Genomic DNA, 21236 nt, shown 5'->3' on the forward strand with positions numbered 1-21236 from the left:
CATGTGTTGAACAGAAGAGATAATAGTCTTTAATTGTTTTGTTTACACTCACCAGAACTCCCCATCGTTTTCTACTGTGATGCCAAGCTTATCCCTCTCCATGCTGCCAACCCTTTCCCATTCTGCTGAGCTGAAGTGAGGAGGGGGAGAGACAACGGGAAAGACGGAGAAGGGAATAATGAGTTGATGTGTTCCCTTGGGCACCGAAGTGTGGAGAGGTTGAACTGCATGTGAGCAGGGAGGATAAAGGCTCCATGTCCTCCACACCTGTCACTCCAGGCTCCTTTCCACTCAGTCTTTCCCCAGGGGTTTCTCATGCGGATCAGGGGGATGGTCTTGTTCTGGAAGTAGGCCATCAGACCGTGGCCCAAGCGTACTTTCTTCACTGCAGTCACTGAGTAGGCATGGCCCTTCACTAGCCCGCACGCCATCCAAGCCTCGATTTCAGAAGGAGACGCCTAAGAGAGTGACAAACACATTAATCAGTCACTTCCCACTGGGCACGCACTGGTTGAATAAATGTTGTTTCAGCATAATTTGTCAACATATTGTGACATGGAATCAATGTGGAAAGTACATTGGATTTTTAAAAAAGTAATCAACCAGTACGGTTTTTAATCTAATTTCAACCAGGCTTGTAAACATTGAAATTTGGGTACACTATGTGCAACTTAAAGTGGTCCTATGGACAGATACTCAAATCTCCGCTGTGGAGCTTTGCAGCTCCTTCAGGTTTATCTTTAGTCTCTTTGTTGCCTCTCTGATTAATGCCCTCCTTGCCTGGTCCATGAGTTTTGGTGGGCAGCCCTCTTTTGGCAGGTTTGTTATAGTGCCATATTCTTTCATATTTTTAATAATGGATTTAATGGTGCTCCGTGGGATGTTCAAAGATTCTGATATTTTTTTATAACCCAACCCTGATCTGTACTTCTCCACAACTTTGTCCCTGAGCTGTTTGGAGAGCTCCTTGGTCTTCATAATGCCGCTTGCTTGGTGGTGCCCCTTGCGTAGTGGTGTTGCAGATTCTGGGGCCTTTCAGAACAGGTGTATATATACTGAGATCGTGTGACAGATCATGTGACACTTAGATTGCACACAGGTGGCCTTTTTTTTAAACAAAATAGGAAAAACGCCAAGCGGGATGAATACTTTTGCAAGGCACTGTATACTCATTCATCCATGGTTGATTGGAGCTTTGGAAGTTTAGAAGTAGTTACCATTAGCCCTATAAATACAATGCCAAATTCACAATATTAATAATACCCTTTTCAGTTTAAAGTCAATGTATTTAAGTTGAAGATTTACCATAATTTCAATGTTTACAACGATGGTTGAAATGAGAAACTGTACTGGTTGATGACTTTTTTCAAATCCAATGCATTTTCCACGTTGATTCCACATCACAATACGTTGAAACAACATTGATTTAATCAGTGTTTGACCAGTGTGTTCTGTCCCTGTGACAGTTACCTGTGACTATACACAGTGTGCTGACCAATTGAAAATGATCAATTGAGAAGACAGACCTTGATGGAGCAGCTGATGATTCCACCCCTGTCGTAGACTTTGAGCAAGTCCTCAAACAGGTTGTCTATTTTCTCCTGGTCTTTGTGGAAAACTTCAGCCTCCAGGTTGATGGCCTCTGTCACGGCTCCACTGAAATCAACAACCGCATCACCAGTGTTGCCCCCATCCAGCGACTCATAGCAGCCAGAGAGCCTGGAGACAAGAGGAGAGAGAGGAGAGACAGGAGAGGACACAGAGAGGTCAGAGGGCAAAAAAAGGGGAGTTGAAAGGAGGGTTGAGTAATGTTTAGAGTAAACTGACTTGGCATAGGCTTTTTCAAGCAGGGCACTCCAGAACTCATTGTTGAGTTTGGAGTGGCAGTAGATGAGCTCTCTGTTGATGGTGGGCAGGCGGTCATCCACCACTACATCCACCCACTCCCCAAACACCCAGAACTGAAAGTGGAAGATACCAGCGTAGTTCTCCGGGTGCTTAGAGTCCCATTCCTGCTCCTTCCAGTCAGGGATGACCTGTCAACACACAGGGCTTCACAGTGAACCACATGTCTAGTCAAATGTTAATAGTTTTAAACTTGGCTGGGATTATTGGCGAGTGCTTATTTTCCTTAGCCAGGTTAATTTGAATATAAGTAAAATATTCATGTTGCTGAGGGATAGTAGGGTGATTTAAGAAGGAAATATGACACTGTTTTCCATTCAATGACAGTAAAAAAAAGCCCCTCAGGTGAATTCCTCACATCAACTATGTTAATTAAACTGAGTCAGGTATCAACAGTTTGGAATGACATAGATACCCATCCACATACTTCACATACATTATGTATGTGTTCCTTCCCAAACAGCACCATGTATTTCCCCATAAGGGGACTAAAGGAAACTAATACACAACAGAAATACACATACAGTCTTCTCTTGCAACGCTCATCTCAGACTGTGACCAGACAGGAGGAAATCAAACTCACCTTCTGCCAGAGGTCTGTTTTCAGTGCTAAGCAGGAGCACGCCGCCACAAACCAGCAGTTACCCACACGGCCCTGGTTCAGGTCATGAGAGCTGATGCCCTCCACAAACAGATGAGGATCGTCGCTGATTTCCTGTACCAACGAGTGGATTTGGAAAATGCAACTACTTCTTACAATTATGCTTGTAACAATATTTTTGACTTACCAAATAGTTCTGGCTTTGAACATGTTTGGTTTTAAAATGAGTTGGAACTCTCTTGTAATTTCTCTTGTCACTTGAGCTCTTGAGCAACGTACCATATAATGCACAGCTAAGGGAATACATTCATTTTACAGGAATGCTACAACTCTGTCATCCACCACTGAACAGAATGGCAGTGAATCAACCTTAGATTTAAAACAATTCTCTGACACTATTGAAACACATGTTCTGTCATATACTGTATTTCTCACACACTATGTAAAGTACACACTTCGAGACCATTCCCAGTAACACCCTCACCCCAATTTCACACCACAGTTTGTTGTCTGTCACCACCATGACCATTGTGGATGACATGACATTCACCATGACATACATGGCCAAGGCCAGCGTTGTTGTTCCTTATGGACAACTTTTAACACAATCCTCAGAGACAACCACTCAACGGGAATTAACCTTTGAAGTGCTCCATCACAAAATGTTGTATGAGCAAACAACACCTTCCACAATACCTTTATATGGCTAAATATAACACAAGTCATACTGTTTGTACATCAATGCCAGAGGTCTTGTAAAAGTCTTGTCAAAGCCAGAACGTATGAAAGTTCAATCATTAACATGACATCATTGGTTTCAATATTGCACCAGAGGAAGGTCATAACCTGGTCCCAGACAGCAGTCTATAGCACTCTGATAAGCTTTAATTTGACTAACATCAAACATCAACCTATAAATTGGTGTTTTAAGCAAAACTATGAGGAAAAACATGAGAAATACAAATTGTGACATTCTATTTCCTGTTTTATGTTTTTGCATGCAGACAGTGCCTGCAGACTCTGCTTTTGGTATTACATATAAAATAATAAAGCACAGGTTTATTTTTCTCTTGGTCAAATCTGCTCACAGGTGACTGCTCAGGTATCTGCTCAGGTGACTGCTCAGGTATCTGCTCAGGTGACTGCTCAGGTATCTGCTCAGGTGACTGCTCAGGTATCTGCTCAGGTGACTGCTCAGGTATCTGCTCAGGTGACTGCTCAGGTATCTGCTCAGGTGACTGCTCAGGTATCTGCTCAGGTGACTGCTCAGGTATCTGCTCAGGTGACTGCTCAGGTGAATCAAAAATCAAATCGAAAAGTTTAGAATGAGTCAAGTGCTCTGTTTAGTCGTCTCAGTCACTCACCCGTGGTCTCTTCCACTCCACCATACCAGGAGGTGGTTTCCTGTAAAACAGGGATGTGTTGGTGACAGGAAACTCTGGATCCTCAAACAGTTTCTTGTCCTCCAGACATTCCTTCTTCAGCTCCGAGTAATGCTGGTTCTTGTATGAAGTGGCCGTGGAGAACATGGTTCAGACGCTGCAATCTCCAAACTGCAAACTGACCACAGAAGAAGACGTCATGTTACTTTATAGGCAGACTATCTGGAGAGTCCTTCTCAGTTGAGGGTCTGTCATTGTTCACCTTTGACTCTGGGTGTCTGGACAAGAGCTCAGCATACCGTACACTAATACACCCCATAAATCCCAGACTAGCTCTTTCTTGGAAAATGTTGTAATGGCATTTTTTCCTTTGAATCATCGTTGTTTGGATATAGTCTCCAAGGCAAACTCCCACAGGGCAAACAATTGGTCTCAGGATAAATACATCCAATACCCAATATGCTAACTATTGTGCATATTTTAATAAATGGAAGTAAAAACAGTCTTCTACAAGCAAAATCTACGAACAAGTACTCTACATCACTTTCAAAGTTAGGGTCAACCATGGATTTTACTGTAGACTACTGTACATATTTCCTTAAATATCCTGTATTGTGTGCTCATTCTTTTACCAGGTACTGCTGGAATGTCTAGCAATTTCATACACATCTTTGTGTGTGAAATTTACAGCGGTAACTCAAAACATTTCTAAACTATTTCAAAAGCATAAATAGCGCACACTTTAGATTAAGGGCTGAAAAGATGCTCTTTCTAAATGCCTTGTAAATGATTTATTACGGACCCTTAAAAATAAAGTGTTACCAAAACAGCAAATGGCTAAACTTTTACTGGTTTTTACGATGGAAACATCGCATGTGTGCCAAGTTTTTAGACGAAAAACATCTGTTCAAAACATCTTCTGTCCTCTGGGAATATTCTGATTTTCTAACTCTTTGACTGGTACAGCACACTTTACCCCATCACCCTGACCCCTGACCACAGAGGTCAAACTCTTTATAAACAAGATTAGATCTGATATTGTGACTGTCTGCCACTGCAGTCACGTCCTTTTGCTGTCTGCCATGAATAACACAGACATAAATCATTCCATTTTGTGGTCACCGGAGCGCAATCAAGCTCTAAACTCCCAGTGAGTTGTCGATAATTACGTTTCCCAAAAACATTACACAATTTAGAAAATGCCTCTCAGAGCGAAGCCCATTAGTATCACAGTGAGATTCAGTTCATGATAATGCTGTCAGGAGGATGATGACAGTTCATTATCATCATGTCCAACATTCCACTACCTTCAGTTTTCAGACAGAACATTAAGCAGAAAAGCCCCCACGTTCAATACACTAGAATAATTAGTGGAATAAATTACTCTGTCCTTCTCTGTCTCCTGTACACTGTCTCTCTCGTTCCTTCACACTCAGAACAGCCACATTGTACATTGACTGCATGTATCTTCCTCAAACTAAGACAAAGAAAGCAAAGAGATACTTAAATATATGCAGGTGGCTTATTGTATTGTTTATATTACAGACGTTTGTCATCGTGAATCTTGCCCTGGAGGCAGAACTGAGCAATTTCCACTAGATGGGCCAGCTGCAAAGTCTAGATTGTCTATATAGTAAAAATTAATGATAATTTAAGGTTAGGCATTAGGGTTAGCAGTGTAGTTAAGGTTAGGGTTAGGTTTAAAGTTTTATGACGTTGTGGCTGTGCCAGCTAGTTAACCTGAACCCTGCAGAGGTGCCTCCAGGACAAGACACATGAGAGTAAATGACAACCTGTGTCCATAGTAAGCTGTTTATTCTCTGTGTTGGTTGGGGCCTGATAGTGACTAGGTTTGGTCATCTAGGTGTTTTGTATGTCTATGTTGGCCTGATATGGTTCCCAATCAGAGACAGCTGTTTATCGGATCATATTTAGGTAGCCATTTCCTCATTTGTATTTGTGGGATCTTGTCTACGGATAGTTGCCTGTGTGCACCAGTAGCTTCACGTTTCGTTTGTGCTTGTTTGTTTTGTTTTGCTGAGTTTCGATTTATTAAAAATATGTGGCTCTATATAACTCTTACTCACGCTGTGCCTTGGTCTACTCATTACGACGAACGTGACAGAAGATCCCACCAAAAATGGACCAAGCAGCGTGTACAGGAGGAGTGGACTTGGGAGGAGATCCTGGATGGTAAAGGACCCTGGACGCAGCCCGGGGAGTATCGCTGTCCGAAGGAGGAGATAGAGGCAGTGAAAGCGGAACGGCGACGATACGAGGAGATAGCTCAACGAAGCAAGCACGAGAGTCAGCCCCCAAATTCTTTGGGGGAGGATGCACATGGGGAGATTGGCTGAGTCAGGGTTTAGACCTGAGCCAACTCCCCGTGCTTACAGTGGGGAGCGTGTGACTGGTCAGGCACCGTGTTATGCGGTGATGTGCACTGTGTCTCCAGTGGGCAATCACAGCCCGGTGCGTTCTTTGCCAGCTCCTCACACTTGCTGTGCAAAAGGGAGCATCCAGCCAGGACGGGTTGTGCCGGCTCAGAGCTCCTGGTCTCCAGTACATCTCCTCGGACCAGGATATCCTGCGCCGGCTCTAGCACTATATCGCCAGTACGCCTTCACAGCCCAGTGCATCCTGTGCTAGAGCCACACACTTGTCGGGCTAAAGTGAGCATGCAGCCAGGACGCATTGTGCCAGCTCTATGCTCCAGACCTCCAGTGCGCCTCCACAGTCCAGTACGTCCTGTGTCTCTTCCCCGTACTCGCCCTGAGGTGTGTGTCATCAGCCCGGTACCACCAATGCCGGCACCACGCATCAGGCCTCCAGTGCGCCTCCACAGTCCAGAGCTTCCGGTGACAGTTCCCAGTCCAGAGCTTCCTGGCGACAGTTCCCAGTCCAGAGCTTCCGGCGACGGTCCACAGTCCGGAACCTCCAACGACGGTCCGCGGTCCGGAACCTCCATCGACGGTCCGCGGTCCGGAACCTCCAACGACGGTCCACGGTCCGGAACCTCCAACGACGGTCCGCGGTCCGGAACCTCCAACGACGGTCCGCAGTCCGGAACCTCCAACGACGGTCCGCAGTCCGGAACCTCCTGAGACGGACTGCGTCGGGAACCACCAGCGACGGACTGCGTCCAGAGCCTCCAGCCACGGTCGGCGGTCCGGAGCCTCCAGCGACGGTCCAGAGCCTCCAGCGATGGTATGCTGTCCAGAGCCAACAGCAGGGGTTATTAGTCCAGAGCCTCCTGCGACGATCCACGGTCCGGTTCCTCCGGCGACGATCCACAGTCCGGTTCCTCCGGCGACGATCCACGGTCCGGTGCCTCCGGCGACGATCCACGGTCCGGTGCCTCCAGCGATGACACATGGTTTGGTGCCTCCAGCGACGACACATGGTCCGGTGCCTCCAGCGACGGATCCGGCGCCTTGGTCTACACATTACGACGAATGTGACAATCTGCTAAATAAATAATAATATATGCTTTTATCCAAAGCGACTTACAGTCATGGTGTACACATTTTACACATGTGTAGTCCTATACCAATCATTCCCAATGTAAGTATCTTTAAAAGAAAACTAAGAAAAACTTCTGTCTACTCTACCTCACTCATAGAAATTGGTGGAATCCCTGTGGAACGTTTCCGACACCGTATAGAATGCCCCAAAGAATTCAGGCTGGTTCGGGACTACATAGGTCTAACAAATAAACTGGCCGGTGAGTGTATGTCTGGCTGGCTAGTGGCTTGTGTGGATATTGTACTGTATATGGTGGTTAGCTAGAGTCTATACTACCCTACCTGTATTAACTGCTTATTTTGTCAATCGGGAGTTGCTGTAACAAAAATTGAGCGCAAGAAGGGGGAGAACTGGGGAGCTCTGAGGTACAGGGTCGCATTATATATATGTTTTACCTTTATAATAAAGCACTGCATTTGCGTAGTGGCAAAGAGCAGTACAGTAGAGGCACTTACCAGGGCAGTGCACAGACATTTTGGGGGGCGTGGTCAACAACAACAAAAAGTGCACCCCAAAAAAGATTTCCCTGCAACCCGCTGACACAGACTCTTTAAGCAATTATTACAATACGAGGGGAAAGCAGCACACCGATGAGTAAAGTATTTTGCTAAACTATTTTGAACTTTAATAAATTCTACACTAACAACGACCAACACTTCCAGTCAAAATTGCAGATATTTAAGAAATAATGCCGTCTACCATGACTATATTCAACCCAACTCCATTTGTTGCCACTGTCACGTAATCCAGTGGTTTTCAAACATTTTGACCTGCAACCCTCAAAAGGGAGTCGTACAAAACCTGCGACCCCCACGCACATGACAAAACTAAATCATCTGGCATTTTACACCTGCATTTGGAGCTGAAAGTCATTCATTTTAGCAGCCAACATCAACTGTGGATATATCATGTCACTTGTCTGGAGCACAGGGGCCTCACTTATCAATATTGTGTAGAAACTATTCTAAAATACACATGGAATTTAGAATGTTCTTATGCACAGAAAAAAGTGTGATTTCTCAAACAATCCTACGACCGTAATATGCACATCAGTAGGAGATAACCATTGACCATCTCAGCCTCAGAATAACCATCTCAGGCTCAGTGCTCGTGCACGATCTTTCTAAATGCCCCGAATTAACCATATTTGGTTAAAACCAATCTTTCAAGCCGATGGGGACTATACAACACTGTACTATGAAATACAAAAACACGACCAAAAAAAGCTTTGATTTTTCTCTTCCCTAGACTTAAATAGAGGTACTAGTGTCAGAGATTGAGAACAACCAAAGGGTTATATTTGTCCTTCGAGCCGATGGGGACTATACAACACTGTACTATGAAATACAAAAACACGACCAAAAAAAGCTTTGATTTTTCTCTTCCCTAGACTTAAATAGAGGTACTAGTGTCAGAGATTGAGAACAACCAAAGGGTTATATTTGTCCTTTCGAACAATTTCTAAGTCAATGCTACAGCCTATGACCTCCCAAGTGGTGCAGCGGTCTAAGGCACTGCATCACAGTGTTGATCCCCGGCAATGTCACAACCCACAGTGACTGGGAGTCTCATAGGGCAATGCACAATTGGTCCAGTGTTGTCTGGGTTAGGGGATGGCTTGGCCAGGGGGGCTTTACTTGGCTCATGGCGCTCTACTTGTGGCGGGCTGGGCACCTGTAAGCTGGCAACGGTCGTCAGTTGAACGGTGTTTCCTCTGACACATTGGTGCAGCTGGCTTCCAGGTTAAGCGAGTGGGTGTTCAGAAGCCGTGCGGATTGGTGGGTCATGTTTTGGAAGATGCATGACTTGACCGTTCTGGAGAGGGTTTAATGGCACAGGCAGGAGCCCAGCAGCGAGAGTTGCAGTAATCCAGACGGGGAGATGACAAGTGCCTGGATATGTTCCTGGAATGAACAGAGATGATGTGGATTGACTTTGTTGTCCAGGATCACGCCATTTGCCTCTCCCAAGCCCGTTGGGGAGTTGCAACTATGAGACAAGATCGCAATTGGATATCACAAAAAGGGCGAGAAGAAAAGTATAATGCTACAGCCCACGCTTCTATGCAAAATACAAATTGTTGTTCAATATTTTGTTTATTATTACATTATTTTGTTAATATCTCCTGCCTTGGTATAGGCTCTGAAATTAAATAGGCTCAAATGTGATGTCACACTCCTAATCCTATTGCACAGCAGTACTACAGCCTACCCACACTGTCACATAGGCTACTGTCAAGGCTACCGTTCTATTTACTTTAGAGCATGCTTGGCTATTAAATTAGTGATTGATAAATGGTAGCCTACTACTTGTTGTGAAGTGGGAAATCATTTAAATCAGTCATGTCAGAAAAGGAGAGACGGCCTGCAATATGATTATGATTTAGGCCTATAAAAGTCAAATAAAATATAATACGACATGCTGTTATGCGTGTATCTTCTTACCAACAGCAAATGCATTTGCAGGCCTATGTTTAAATGTTGTTATTAGCCTGGCATTATTCTAATTCCGGTGCATCAAACACCTGACATTTCCCCCAAACAAACAATAAGCCTATTTGCTTGCAGTAGTTGATCAACCTTCTAGAAGTTGTGCACATGGATGGTTTGAGATTTGCGTGGAGATGTACTCACAGGCACTTTCCCGTCAAGTTCAAAATAAATACCATGAGACCCCAGAGCAAGCAAAATCAAATGGCCTACTTGTAGATGAGGCTGCAGAATTGGATAGAAAGCATGTTCTGTCTGCATCACACCATCATTTTGGAGGGAAGTCTTTCTACACCACCTGGTCTCAGAGCATTTCGTATTATTCTGTAGGTAAATCCAAGACACTCCGTTTAGTATGATCTGTATGGTATGTATTAATTTTTGGATGTCCATCACCCATTTTGTATGATATGCTACGAATTACAATTCCCATTATATGTTATACAATATGTTACGTATCTGCTAAATGTATGATATGTTATGAATTCTAGCTAGGTGGCTAGGTGGCTAACGTTAGCTAGGCTAGGGGTTAGGGTTAGTGGTTAGGGTTAAAGTTAGGGTTAAGTTTACAAATTAGGTTAAAGGGTTAAGGGTAGGTTATGGTTATGGTTAAGGGAAGGGTTAGCGAAAAATGGTTAGGGTTAGGCGAAGGGTTAGCTAAGTAGTTGCAAAGTAGCTAAAAAGAGGTAAGTAGTTGAAAAGTTGCTAATTAGCTCAAGTTGTCCACAATGAGATTCAAACTCGGAACCTTTGGGTTACTAGACATGAGTGTTATACGCCCACCCACACCAAACCTAACATATCATACCAATCTGAGTGTCTAGGATTTACGTTTACTATATTAAGCTCTAGTCTATGAGACCAGGCTAGTCTGCAGGCTGCAGAGTGCTCATCTCAAAATGAAAAAAGGCTGTTACATTAATGTTTATTTTAAAAACACTTTCATAATTAATTTATAACACACCAAATTCCTCAGTAGGAGCCAGGCAGGTAGAGGTGTAAATTGGGGTTCAATGTATTTACACAGCGCTGGTGACAAATGTACAATTCAATTATATTTACAAAGTTCTAGACTTCAAACTTTCTATTCAAAAGAAAACATATCTCAGGCAAAACCTGTACTGACCATACAAGGCACGGGTGGGGGTCTACCAGGCTCAGCTCAGATACGGCCTCCCCTTGAGCTACCCAAAAGTGATCTGCCGAAACATTCCCAAACGGACACTTTATATGCAAGAAGCCACACCTATTCTGGCACACATGCCAGGTACATGGGGTGGCAGGTAGCTTAGTGTGTAGAGTGTTGGACTAGTAACTGAAAGATTGCAAGATCGAATCCCTGAGCTGACAAGGCAAAAATCTGTCTTTCTGCCCCTAAACAAGGCAGTTAACCCACTGTTCCTGGGTTGTCCTTGGAAATAAGAATTTGTTCTTAACTGACTTGCCTAGTTAAATAAAGGTCAAACTTAAATAAACCAAGTTTATTAGGACAAGAGTCAAGCAGTATTTGAGCACTCCACACGTTTCCACTAAAGGAATGAGAATGGTATGAATGTAATAATACATTGTTTGAATGTACAGAAATTACCATTAACCAAACATTATAGATTTGCCCTTCCAGTTTCCAAAGTGGCCTTTTTGGGTGGTGGTCATTGTTGTTCCTCACAAATATCGTAATAAATTCAGCAGAATAATGCTACATCTGTTTCCCATAATATTGAAGGCAGTGTGATGATACAGCTGCTTATCTGAAGACATATATCAAACTAGGCCTGAAGATAAATCTGAAGATTATCAATCAAATCCCACTGTCACTGTTCTACTTACCACAGTTGTTGTGTTTACTACGATAATGGTCTATTTTAGTGCATGCTGATGCAATAGTCATAGACTCGGTGTCACCAGCTATCTACTAAAAAGCTGTGGCTGTTCAAATAATTTTGGTAAGTTCATAAGAACGCATTATCAAAGGGTTTTTGTTACCAATACGGTTAGAAAAAGAATGGCGTCAAAACTCAAACTGAATTCACTGTCATAATGTCTGTATGATACATGTTGTAATTGGAATACTATAATCACTATCTCATTGGGAGTATGTAGGCCAACACATCCAATTGGGTTTCAGTTTGACATAGCAGAGCTGCCCTCGATGCAAGTTGTTTCACGGAGGCTGTGATAGACAGCGTTCCGTTCCCTCTACAACTGCTACTGAAGAAGTGATACTGCTGCTGAAGGGGAAAACGGTATGTAGCCGTCTTAAACAAGACAGTTTGACAACTCTATACACCAGGAAAATGGCTCAAGTTAAATGTCAAACCAAATGTAGGTCTAGTTCTCCACAGTGTTGTGGCTCTTACCTGTTCTTGTCCTCCTAAAATCCCAATGGAAATCCTAGAGTTCCTTACAGGGTTGTTAAGATGCCACCTCTGATACGCCTTGTCAAGTTCTACTGGGATATTCCAACTACAGCCAAAGGGTTGTGTCCTCCTATATGTCCCCTCCCTATGACAATAGTCTGCATCATTCGACTCCTACTTGATAGCTCTTTGAGTCCCAAGGTAACGTCGGCACGTTTTAGTGACCCTTTTGAACACTGTGTTTGAGCTACAGACTTCTGCATCTGCTGGTGCCAACCATTAGCCTGTGCAATTAATGGGGGCTGAGCTAAAGCAGTGTTTGTAAGACAATGGCAGATCCCCAAAACTGTTCTTCTCACAAAAATGCCTGTAAAGTCTGAACAGTTAGAACCTCAAAAACTATTATGACTCCACTACGAAAAGCTGAGACTCACTCAAACACGCATGTAATCTGTTTTGCTCTATGACACTCACGAGTCACACAAGAGTTGCTAGAAGGTAAGGTTTCTTCTACATAGAAGATCATTGGACATCCCAGGAAATAGTGTCTGTAATACTAAAATAAGCTCACATAGTTGCGGTCACAAACTGACTAGTTTAATTTCCAATTGAGCAAACCATTTCTGTAGTTACAGCAATCTTTTGAATTGATTTTCTATCAGGTTTTTGCTTGGCAGACAGGCCAGGCTCCAGGATGACATGCCTGAGACGGCATTTTAAATCCATGGGGGTTCACAACTAGTATTGTTTTAGAACCCTAATAACACAAGTTAGATTGGTCCTATACTGTTCAAATGTGCAAATGTTTTATCTGAAATGCAGCCATACACAAACTTTGCTTTACATAATAATAAGAAAGATAAAGTATATATAACTATTTGGATTTAAAAAAAAATACACATCTATTAGTTCCAAACAGGACAAATCAACAATTTCAGAAATAAAATGTTCGTTGTTTTTCACACATAAACCCCCCCCCCCACCCTAAGACAAAACCATAATAACCAAACACTAACAGAAAAAAACACATTTCTAATAATACAAATAAATAAAAAGTTTAATATGCAGTCGCAGATAGATCATATTACACTTCGACTAGTCAATATTCACAGAAGAAAATAGAGAATATGCAGATCTACAGTTACAATGCCTCTACAATATCACCGGTTTGCAAAAACTCACAAAACTGATTTCAAATATTATTAAACTCTGGGGCTTTCTTTTTCACTGTATAAGTACATTTTTCTAGAGCCAGGCTTAAGGTTAATTATTTTAATCAATAGCCAAGTGAGGGGGATCTGACATACTTCCAGTGGGGAACAAATTAATGTATAGCTTGTAATAGAGGTCATCCATTTCTTCTCTCTCCTATGTAAAGATAAATTCTCTGGGTAAAGATTTAGCATGCAAAGTTTAGGGATTAGTGGTATTGGAGTGGAGGTAATCTCAGAGATATAGCGCAGTACTGAGATCCAAAACTTTTGTATCTCAGCACATTCTGTCACGATCGTTGTAGAAAGTGGACCAAAGCGCAGCGTGAGTAGAGTTCCACATATTTATTGAGGTGAAACTTCAAACAACATATAAATAAACGAATGTGCAGTTTGTAACGCACATAGCACTAAACACAAACAATATCCCACAACACGAAATATGATCCCCAATTAGAGGCAACGATCATCAGCTGCCTCCAATTGGGAACCACACTCACACCAACATAGAAATTAAAGACTAGAACACCCCCTAGTCACACGCTGACGTAAAACACCATAGAGAACCCGGCTCTCCATGGTCATGGCGTGACACATTCACACAGGAAATGATCTAAGGTGCCTAAATGTGTGTTACTATTAACACACAGGTCTGGGATATTCGGGTCAAATTTGTGAAGCTTAACAGGGATGATACACACTGAAAAATACGGAGGGTACTGGGCAACAGAGGACAAACAGCAGAGCGGCTAATGATCTTGGAGCGGAGCAAAGTGTCCCGGGCCTTACTGAACCCCTCCTGGAGGTCCTGGTAGTCTGCGCAGCTGGAGCCAAGAGAATCCCAATATCACGGGAAACTGTGACGACTCCACAAACAGGAATTTGATCGTCTCACTGTGGTTTCCCCGACATTCGTAGGATGACGGGGGTGGTCTGGTGGGTGACCCAGCCTATAGAGCGCCCGTCCAGCACTCTAATACCCATGGGAATGGAGAGGGGTTGAGTGGGGATGCCCAGCTCGGATGCCAGGGTAACGGTCATGAGACTCACATCGTCCACCGAGTCGATGAGTACCTGGAGAGACTTGGACTGGTCGCCCCACAGCATGATGGCATGGCGAGGGGATGAGTAAGGGGAGAAGAACAATTATCTTTAAGACCCACCAGTGTACCGACTCAAATGAATGAGCTTGAAGGGACAGGTAGACAAAATGACCGGCAGTACCGCAATACAGACAACTCTGGGTCTCAAGTCTGCGTACTGTCGTGTCTTTGGCTATGCCAGATTAAGTTATATGACATGGTATTCTATGAAATAATTTAAATTGAACAACAATTCCATGTGAATCCGATAACTCTGATGTGTAGACTTTCCACTGTAGATGAGAATGTCTCAGATGACAACCGAACTGACATCATATTCATTAAGTACCACCGCCTATGTTCAATTGGTCGGATTACCAGAATATAGTTCATTTCCCCCCACCTTCTGATATTCCCAGAATCTCTATGTTTACTAAGGGGTTTTCAAAATGTTACATAAGTAGGGTAGAGAGAGGAAAAAGGGGGGAAGAGGTATTTATGACTGTCATAAACCCAACCCCAAGCCAACGTCATGACAGTACCGAGCTGTATCGGCTCAGGAAGAGGTGAATCGGCAATTTCCCAGGTTTTTCACCGTGATCCTAGAAGGACTGTTTCAACCTCGTTAAGCTTTTCGCAGCCTTTGAGGTGGAAAGTTCTTCATACTGATCTTTAAGAGCAAATCATTCCTTTGTTTACTTCTATTTAGTTATCCAATAAAACTTCCCTCTTCAATTCTATGATTTTGCTGTCCAGCTCTCTCATTTTCAGATTTCATTGATTTGTCAAAATATTTGTCACTTAATATATGCTTTGAAAGCCTCCCATCTTGTACTCGCTGACGTTTGGTCAGTGTTCAATGTAAAATAAACATCTACAGTTGAAGTCAGAAGTTTTCATACACTTAGGTTGGAGTCATTAAAACTCGTCTTTCAACCACTCCACAAAAGTTTTGTTAACAAACTATATTTTTGGTAAGTCTGTTAGGACATCTACTTTGTGCAGGACACCAGTCATTTTTCCAACAATTGTTTACAGACAGATTATTTCACTTATAATTCACTGTATCACAATTCCAGTGGGTCAGAAGTTTACATATACTAAGTTGACTGTGCCTTTAAACAGCTTGCAAAATTCCAGAAAATGATGTCATGGTTTTAGAAGCTTCTGATAGGCTAATTGACATCAGTTGAGTCAATTGGAGGTGTACCTGTGGATGTATTTCAAGACCACAATTAGTGGAATTAAGACATTAACATCACATTAACAACAATGATATTAACATCACAGAAAAATCTGAAAGATGTATTGAAGTAAAAAGCAAAAGCCTAAACTATACATTACATTAAAAAATCAGTCAAACAGCTAGTAGACGACTTAGATGAGGGAAAACCAATGGAGGCCAGGTCCATAAAGGTTGTAGCTTACCATTTAGAAGAGTTGCAGCCTCCTCCATGCAGTGCTGAACCTTATAAGAAGTTTCTGATTCCATTCTCCTTCCTGCCAAATTTTACTTGTCAGGTCCCTCTCAAACGCCAGCTGGACAAGCTGGGATTTTTGTTGATGTAACATGCTGTGTCATGCTGTGTCTGTGTTCACTGAATACGTTCTTCAGGGTGGATAAGGAATGGCGAGTCACAATAAACTCCCCTTCTCCTGGTTCAGTTTTGGTTAGATCCAGGTCGTCAGGTACTAGTGCCTGGTTTAATGGAGGTACAGGTGCTTGTTGTGATGTTACCCTCGTGCTGCTGGTGCAAGGCCCTGGCTCTTCTTGATGTTGTTAGTCAGCAGGCAGCTGGGGGATGGGCAAGGATTACACTTGCTGTAGGCACGGGCCAGCAGGCTGCTCAGTGAGCTCGGCTTTGCTCTCGTCTCGACATGGTGGTCATTCGTTTTTTTGTTCTTGTCAGTACCCAGACAATTTCGGATATCCATGCTGATCAAAACTTAGCAAGCCATAATTATTCAGCGTGCCGCTAGTAATTGCTAGCTAGCCTGTTATTAGCTGTAGCTGTCTGCAAAAGTGAAAACATTTCCTCTCTGTGCAAAAGAAAACGGTCAATTTGACCCCGCCCTGGGTGGGATCCAATGAACTTCCTAAACAAGGTAATTAAGGTACTACCTTATGACAGTGCATGGCTAGGTGCCCAATCAGAAGGTATTTTGGTATTTTGACTACTAAATGTTGCATAACTACACCAGTCATATACCATTTGTTATCTTATGGGGAAACAAAACAGTGTGGCACACATTCTATCCACATCCCTAAGATCCATGTTGTCAGATCTTATTTTTTGATTGACATTTGTCATTAAAAGTCATGAATGCAAATTGTTTTGTGTTCTACTTGTAGCTCTTGCTGTCCTGATAATTAAATGGTAAAACACGTCAATGCAAGGTTAAATATGAGGGCAGAGCAGCCAGATTTATACAATTTGTGAATTTCAGGTTTTTCACCTAGGATACACCGCAATGTTATGTTCCACTCCTAGGAGGATTGTATCCCCCCCAACACATTCATACACACACACTGACTGAAAAAAGGTCTGACAAGTTTTTTGGGCAGTTGACATCATGCTAAGTGCTGTCCCCCAGCCAAATTCCTGGCTAGTGAGGTAAGATGACAGATATGTTATCAACTGCCTGCCTGGGGCTGTTAGGCTCTCCAAGGTGCAGGGTGCTGAGAGGGGAAGTATTGAAAGAGCCAGTAGAGGAGTTGGGAGGAGAGCCTAGTCCCACTCTGTTGGATCAAAGGAGTCAGGCCGTGCCCGTCTCTTCTACTGATAGACCGATCCCCACAATAGTTAGCATACCTGTTAACAGAGCTAACAGTCCCAGGATACACAACAGCTGTTTGGATGAAACCACAGAGATGTATCTAAGAACAGATATAGCCCTTGGTTCACTCCAGACCTGACTGCCCTTGACCAGCACAAAACATCCTGTGGTGGACTGCACTAGCATCAAATAGTCCCCGCGATATGCAACTTTTCAGGTAAGTCAGGAAAGCAACGGCTAGCTTTTTCAAACATAACTTGGCATCCTGTAGCTCTAACTCCAAAACGTTTTGGGACACTGTAAAGTCCATGGAGAATAAGAGCACCTCCTCCCAGCTGCCCACTGCACCGAGGCTAGGTGACACTGTCACCACCGATAAATCCACAATAATTGAGAATTTCAGTAAGCATTTCTCTGCGGCTGGCCATGCTTTCCTCTTGGCTATCCCTAACCCGGCCAACAGCTCCGCGCCCCCCGCAGCTACTTGCCCAAGCCTCCCCAGCTTCTCCTTCACCCAAATACAGAAAGCAGATGTTCTGAAAGAGCTGCAAAACCTGGATCCCTACTAATCAGCTGGGCTAGACAATCTGGACCCTCTATTTCTAAAACTATCCGCCGCCATTGTTGCAACCTCCATTACCAGTCTGTTCAACCTCTCTTTTGTATAGTCAGAGAGCCCTAAAGATTGGAATGCTGCCGCGGTCATCCCCCTCTTCAAAGGGGGTGACACTCTAGACCCAAACTGTTATAGATCTATATCCATACTTTCCTGCCTTGCTAAAGTCTTCAAAAGCCAAGCAAACCATTTCGAATCCTACCGTACCTTCTCCGCTGTGCAATCCAGTTTCCGAGCTGGTCACGGGTGCACCTCAGCCACGCTCAAGGTACTAAAGATATCATAACCGCCATCGATAAAAGACAGTACTGTGCAGCCATCTTCATCGACCTGGCCAAGGCTTTCGACTCTGTCTATCACCGTATTCTTATAGGCAGACTCAACATCCTTGGTTTCTCAAATGACTGCCTCGGCTGGGTCACCAACTACCTCCCTGACAGAGTTCAGTGTGTAAAATCAGAGGGCCTGTGGTCAGGACCTCTGGCAGTCTCCAAGGGGGTACAACAGGGTTCAATTCTCGGTCCGCCTCTTTTCTCTGTATATATCAACGATGTTCCTGTTGCTGCTGGTGATTATCTGATCCACCTCTACGCAGATGACATCATTCTGTATACATCCGATCCTTCTTTGGACACTGTGTTAATAAACCTCCAGATGAGCTTCAATGCCATACAACACTCCTTCCATGGCCTCCAACCAAACTTAAATGCTAGTAAAACTAAATGCATGCTTTTCAACCGTTCGCTACCCGCACCCTCCCGCCCGACTAGCATCACTGCTCTGGACAGTTCTGACTTAGAATATGTACAAATACCCAGGCGTCTGGCTAGACTGTAAACTCTCCTTCCAAACTCATATTAAGCATCTCCAATCCAAAATCTAGAATCAGCTTCCTATTTCGCAACAAAGCCTCCTTCACTTATGCCGCCAAACATACCCTTGTAAAACTGACTACGCTACCGATCCTCGACTTCGGCGATGTCATTTACAAAATAGCCTCCAACACTCTCAACAACTTGGATGCAGTCTATCCCAGTGCCATCCGTTTTAAATATATAATAATAATATAAATAATATATGCCATTTAGCAGACGCTTTTATCCAAAGCGACTTACAGTCATGTGTGCATACATTCTACGTATGGGTGGTCCCAGGAATCGAACCCACTACCCTGGCGTTACAAGCGCCATGCTCTACCAACTGAGCTACAGAATGCCATCAAAGCCCCATATACCACACATCACTGCGACCTGTATGCTCTAGTCGGCTGGCCCTCGCTACATATTCGTCGCCAGACCCACTGTCTCCAGGTCATCTATAAGTTTATGCTAGATAAAGCTCCACCTTATCTCAGCTCACTGGTCACGATACCAACACCCACCCGTAGCACGCGCTCCAGCAGGTATACCTCACTGGTCATCTCCAAAGCCAACACATCCTTTGGCAGCATTTCCTTCCAGTTCTCTGCTGCCAGTGACTGGAACGAATTGCAAATAGCACTGATTTGGAGACGTATATTTCCCTCACTAACTTAAAAATCAGCTATAAGGGCAGCTAACCGATCGCTGTACATAGTCCATCTGTAAATAGCCCATCCAATCTACCTACCTCATCCCCATATTGTTTATATTTACTTTTATGCTCTTTTGCACACCAGTATTTCTACTTGCAAATCATCATCTGCACATCTATCACTCCAGTGTTAACTTGCTAAATTGTAATTACTTCGCTACTATGGCCTATTTATTGCCTTACCTCCTCACGCCATTTGCACCCACTGTATATAGACTTTCTTTTTTTCTATTGTTATTGACTGTACGCTTGTTTATTACTTGTGTAACTCTGTGTTGTTGTTTGTCTTACACTGCTTTGCTTTATCTTGGCCAGGTCACAGTTGTAAATGAGAACTTGTTCTCAACTAGCCTACCTGGTTAAAACCTCTCTGGGATATGTGGGACGGTAGCGTCCCACCTCGCCAACAGCCGGTGAAAGTGCAGGGCGTCAAATTCAAAACAACAAAAATCTCATAATTAAAATTCCTCAAGCATACAAGTATTTTACACCATTTTAAAGATACCATTCTCGTTAATCCAGCCACAGTGTCTGATTTTGAAAATACTTTACAGCGAAAGCACCACAAATGATTATGTTAGGTCACCACCAAGTCACAGAACAACACAGCCATTTTTCAAGGCAAAGAGAGGAGTCACAAAAAGCACAAATAGAGATAAAATGAATCACTAACTTTTGATGATCTTCATCAGATGACACTCATAGGACTTCATGTTACACAATACATGTATGTTTTGTTCGCTAAAGTACATATTTATATTTAAAAAATCTCATGTTACATTGGCGCCTTACGTTCAGTAGTTCTAAAACATGCAGTGATTGTGTAGAGAGCCGCATCAATTTACAGAAATACTCATCATAAATGTTGATGAAAATACAAGTGTATACATGGAATTAGAGATATACCTCTCCTTAATGCAACTGCTGTGTCAGATTTTTTTTAAACGTTACTGAAAAAGCAAACCATGCAATAATCTGAGTACAGCGTTCAGACAACAAAGCAGCCAAAAATATATCCGCCATATTGTTTAGTCAACATTAGTCAGAAATAGCATTATAAATATTCACTTACCTTTGATGATCTTCATCAGAATGCACTCCCCTGAATCGCAATTCCACAATAAATGTTTGAATTGTTCGATAAAGTTCATCATTTATGTCCAAATATCTTCTTTTGTTAGGGCATTTGGTAAACAAATCCAAACGCGCGTTCAGTTCCAGCCGAACGTCGGATAAAAAGTTTAAAAAGTCATATTACAGGTCGTAGAAACTTGTCGAACTAAGTACAGAATCAATCTTTAGGATGTTTTTATCATAAATCTTCAATAATGTTCCAACCGGACAATTCCATTGTCTGTGGAAAAGCAATGGAACGAGAGCTAACTCTCTCGCGACCGCGCCTCACGAGCCTGTGGCACTCTGCCAGACACCTGGCTCAATCCCCTCTCATTAACCCCCACTTCACAGTAGAAGCCTCAAACAAAGTTCTAAAGACTGTTGACATCTAGTGGAAACCTTATGAAGTGCAATATGACCCAATTTGCACTGTATATTGGAATGGCAAAGAGTTAAAAAACTACAAACCTCAGATTTCCCACTTCCTGGTTGGATTTTTCTCAGGCTTTCGCCTGCCATATGAGTTCTGTTATACTCACAGACATCATCCAAACAGTTTTAGAAACGTCAGAGTGTTTTCTATCCAATACTACTAATAATAT

At 43.0% G+C, this 21236-nt stretch overlaps 1 protein-coding gene across 3 annotated transcripts in view; it reads right to left on the reverse strand.

The window, feature by feature from the left end:
* The window catches only part of LOC124007204 (calpain-5-like), a 32099-nt gene that overhangs the window by 8049 nt on the left and 2814 nt on the right, over positions 1-21236 (reverse strand). The window contains exons 1-7 of one of the 3 annotated variants that reach the window (XM_046317610.1): positions 12260-12413; positions 3871-4066; positions 2489-2620; positions 1828-2036; positions 1527-1719; positions 268-458; positions 53-130 (exon numbers count right to left, since the gene is read on the reverse strand). In XM_046317610.1, coding sequence (XP_046173566.1) covers positions 53-130; positions 268-458; positions 1527-1719; positions 1828-2036; positions 2489-2620; positions 3871-4035 — 968 coding nt within the window. In that variant the 5' untranslated portion in view covers positions 4036-4066; positions 12260-12413. Of the gene's footprint in view, positions 1-52; positions 131-267; positions 459-1526; positions 1720-1827; positions 2037-2488; positions 2621-3870; positions 4067-12259; positions 12414-21236 lie in introns of those variants that run through there. The other 2 variants (XM_046317603.1, XM_046317617.1) reach the window with 2 other exon arrangements.

The sequence above is a fragment of the Oncorhynchus gorbuscha genome, linkage group LG02 (genome assembly GCF_021184085.1).
Source record: "Oncorhynchus gorbuscha isolate QuinsamMale2020 ecotype Even-year linkage group LG02, OgorEven_v1.0, whole genome shotgun sequence".
In the NCBI taxonomy this organism is placed as follows: domain Eukaryota; kingdom Metazoa; phylum Chordata; class Actinopteri; order Salmoniformes; family Salmonidae; genus Oncorhynchus; species Oncorhynchus gorbuscha.